This window comes from Lactuca serriola, chromosome 8, assembly GCF_051521515.1.
Source record: "Lactuca serriola cultivar US96UC23 chromosome 8, Lser_US96UC23_V15, whole genome shotgun sequence".
Taxonomy (NCBI): Eukaryota; Viridiplantae; Streptophyta; class Magnoliopsida; order Asterales; family Asteraceae; genus Lactuca; species Lactuca serriola.
Window position 1 is genome coordinate 216,442,377 of NC_136415.1, and position 3,295 is coordinate 216,445,671.

Consider the following 3,295-nt stretch of genomic DNA (forward strand, 5'->3'; position numbering starts at 1 on the left):
ATCATTAAGAAATGAAAGCATCATGTATACAACTACTACTTGTGCTATAAAGGAATCGGATAAAATAGTGAATGCCTTGGGATGCGTTAAAGGATAAACATGAAACATTTTACCGCTTTTGGTATAGTTTCTCTAGCCATTCTAAAGAAAGTTCTTTTTTAATGCTAAAATTGTGATGAAAGCAGACTGATGTGTCATTTAGATTAGGGTTTGCATGAAAATGTCTAATTTGTTTAGTGTAATTAATCATTGATATTAAATTTTCCTTCTAAATGAAAATGTCTAATTTGAGTTGGAATAGCTTTCTGCCTTTCTATATGCTTTCAATCATGATTTTAGTATTAAATAATAGTGGTTTCATTTGTTAAAGTTATTAAAATTTTAGACAGTGAAAGCTCAAGTATAAAAAGTTTTATTTGCTTTTATAATGTGGTTTGGTAAATTAAATATCATTAAACTGTATGAGAGTAAATTGGCGAGAGGTGGTCCCAATCATTCCAAATTATAGTGTAATTGGTTGTAATTTTAAATTTTTTATGTTTATCTTTCATTTGCATTGTTTCATGAAACTTTCAATTTCATGTGTTTGAAAAATGTTAACCTTAATTGCGGATCTGTGCAGGAATGAATGTTTAATAACTGATTCCAGATTGGCAGATTCCATTGTTTTTGAGCTTTCCATTATACCAATGGCGGTATAATCCTAATCCATATCTTTTATACTTATAGTTATTATCAATCAAATAATTAATAATCATGTCAAAGAGAAAATATGAATCGGATGCCTCAAAAAGGAAACGAAAAATGCAAGAAGAAGCTTTTATAGATAAACAGAAAGGGTTATTTTTAAAATATTTAACTACAAACAAAAATATTGATAATGAACAACAACAAACTAATATTGATAATGAACAAGAACAAGCTAATGTTGATAATAATGATCATGAACCAACTAATATTGAAAATGATAATGAACCAACTAATATTGACAATGATAATGAAAAACTAATAATGAAATTTATAACGAACAAAGTAATAGTGAAAATGATAACGAACAAACTAATATTGAAATTGATAACGAACAAACTAATAGTGAAAATAATAACGAACAAACTAATATTAAAATTGATAACGAACAAACTAATAGTGAAAATGATAACACACCTTTAAACATATATGATCCAACTAGATGGAATAGTATAAGTACTAATTTAAGAGATTTAATCGTAGAAAAATGTCCTATTAAGATTTATGATTTTAAATTTCCAAAAGATCAACATTTAAGAAGCTTTAGTACATCTCTTTACATGAAAAAATACCAACCGGAGAAAAATATGAATGAACATGGTTGGTTTATTCCATAGATGTAGATAGTTTTTTGTTTTTGTTGTAAATTATTTAATGTGAATACAACTACATGTTCATTAGCACATAAAGGTAATAATGATTGGAGCAATATTTCTAGTATACTAAAAAGACACGAAACAAGTAATAGACACATTCTTAATATGAGGTCATGGATTGAGTTAGAAACTATATTAGCAAATAATAAAACAATTGACAAGCAAATCCAAGAACGAATAAATAAAGAAAAAGAACATTGGAAAAATGTATTAAAAAGAATCATTGTTGTAGTAAAGACATTAGGAAAAAATAATTTAGCATTTCGTGGAACAAATGAAAAGATTTATGAAGAAAATAATGGTAATTTTTTAACTATAATTGAAATGATTGTGGAATTTGATCTTATTATGCAAGAACATATTAGGAGAATTAATCACAAAGAAACTCATAATCGTTGTCTTGGATACTATATGCAAAATGAACTTATTAGTTTATTAGGAACAAATGAAGATTATCTTACAATGTTTAAATCTTTCAACAACTACTTTTTAGGATTTTTAATTGTAGATAATACAACCCATAGAGACTTATATGATGCAATAGTTGATGAAATTAAAAATCTAGGACTAGATATAAATGATGTTAGGGGTCAATCTTATGAGCATGGATCAAATATGAAAGGAAAGCATCAAGGTGTACAGAAACGATTGTTAGAATTTAACCCTAGAGCATTCTACACTCCGTGTAGTTGTCCTAGTTTAAATTTAGTAATTTACGATATGGCTAATTCGTGTGATAAAGCTAGTGAATTTTTTGGAGTTATACAACGTATATATTCGATATTTGCTTCATCAACTCAAAGTTGGAAAATATTACAAGATAATATATCAAACCTAACACTTAAATCATTATCGCAACCTCATTGGGAAAGTAGGGTAGAAAGTGTAAAAACAATTAGATTTCAAGCACCACAATTAAGAAAAACACTTTTACAATTATCCAAAAATTGTGGAGATCCAAAAATTAAAAGTGAAGCTAAATGTTTAGCTACATATGAACTTGAAAACTATGAATTTTTATTAGGAATGATTATTTGTTATGATGTTTTGTTTGCTGTTATCACTATTAGTAAAAGCTTGCAATCAAATGATATGTGTATCGATGATGCTATAGATCAACTAAATGGACTTTTGTGTTTCTTTGAAGAATATAGAGAAAACGGATTTGAAAAAGCTTTAGATTATGCAAAAGAATTGGCTTTAGAAATGAACGTACAACCTAAATTTCGTGAAAAACGTATCATTCAAAGAAACAGACGGTATGATGAAAATGTTGCTAATGAAACTATTAAAACTCCTGTTCAGTTATTTAAAACTGATTACTTTTTATATCTAGTAGATAAATCCATTACTTCACTTAAAAGTATATTAGAGCAATTTAATTAACGAGTTCAAAAATGTTTTTGGTTTTCTATTTAGTATAGAAAAATTAAAATCATTTGTTGAAAATACTTTAAAAGAACATTGTTTAAATCTTGAAAAATCTTTAAAGCATGATGATATCTTAGATATTGATGGTTTAGATTTATTTCATGAATTAAACTTTTAAGACATGTTGTACATTTAGAACGTGATACAATTATTAATATACTTAATTAGTTTAGTTCTTTTCCAAATGCATATGTTGCCTATAAGATTATGTTAACTATTTTGTAAACGTTGTCTCTGCAGAAAGAAGTTTTTCTAAATTAAAATTGTTAAAAAATTATTTAAGATCTACAATGTCACAAGAAAGACTAAATGGATTAGCTATTTTGTCAATTGAAAAACATTTAGTAAAAGAAATTGATTATGAAAATTTTATTAAAGAATTTGCATCTAAAAAAGCTAGAAATATTAACTTTATGTCATAAAATACATTCACAAAAAACATATACATAAAAAAAAAATTA

At 26.0% G+C, this 3,295-nt stretch overlaps 1 protein-coding gene across 1 annotated transcript; it reads left to right on the forward strand.

Moving 5' to 3' along the window:
- Positions 1-1,508: 1,508 nt before the first annotated feature.
- LOC145067864 (uncharacterized) lies at positions 1,509-2,789 on the forward strand. Its single transcript, XM_079014902.1, has one exon. The coding sequence runs from the start codon at positions 1,509-1,511 to the stop codon at positions 2,787-2,789; it is 1,281 nt and encodes a 426-aa protein (XP_078871028.1).
- The last annotated feature ends 506 nt before the right edge of the window (positions 2,790-3,295 follow it).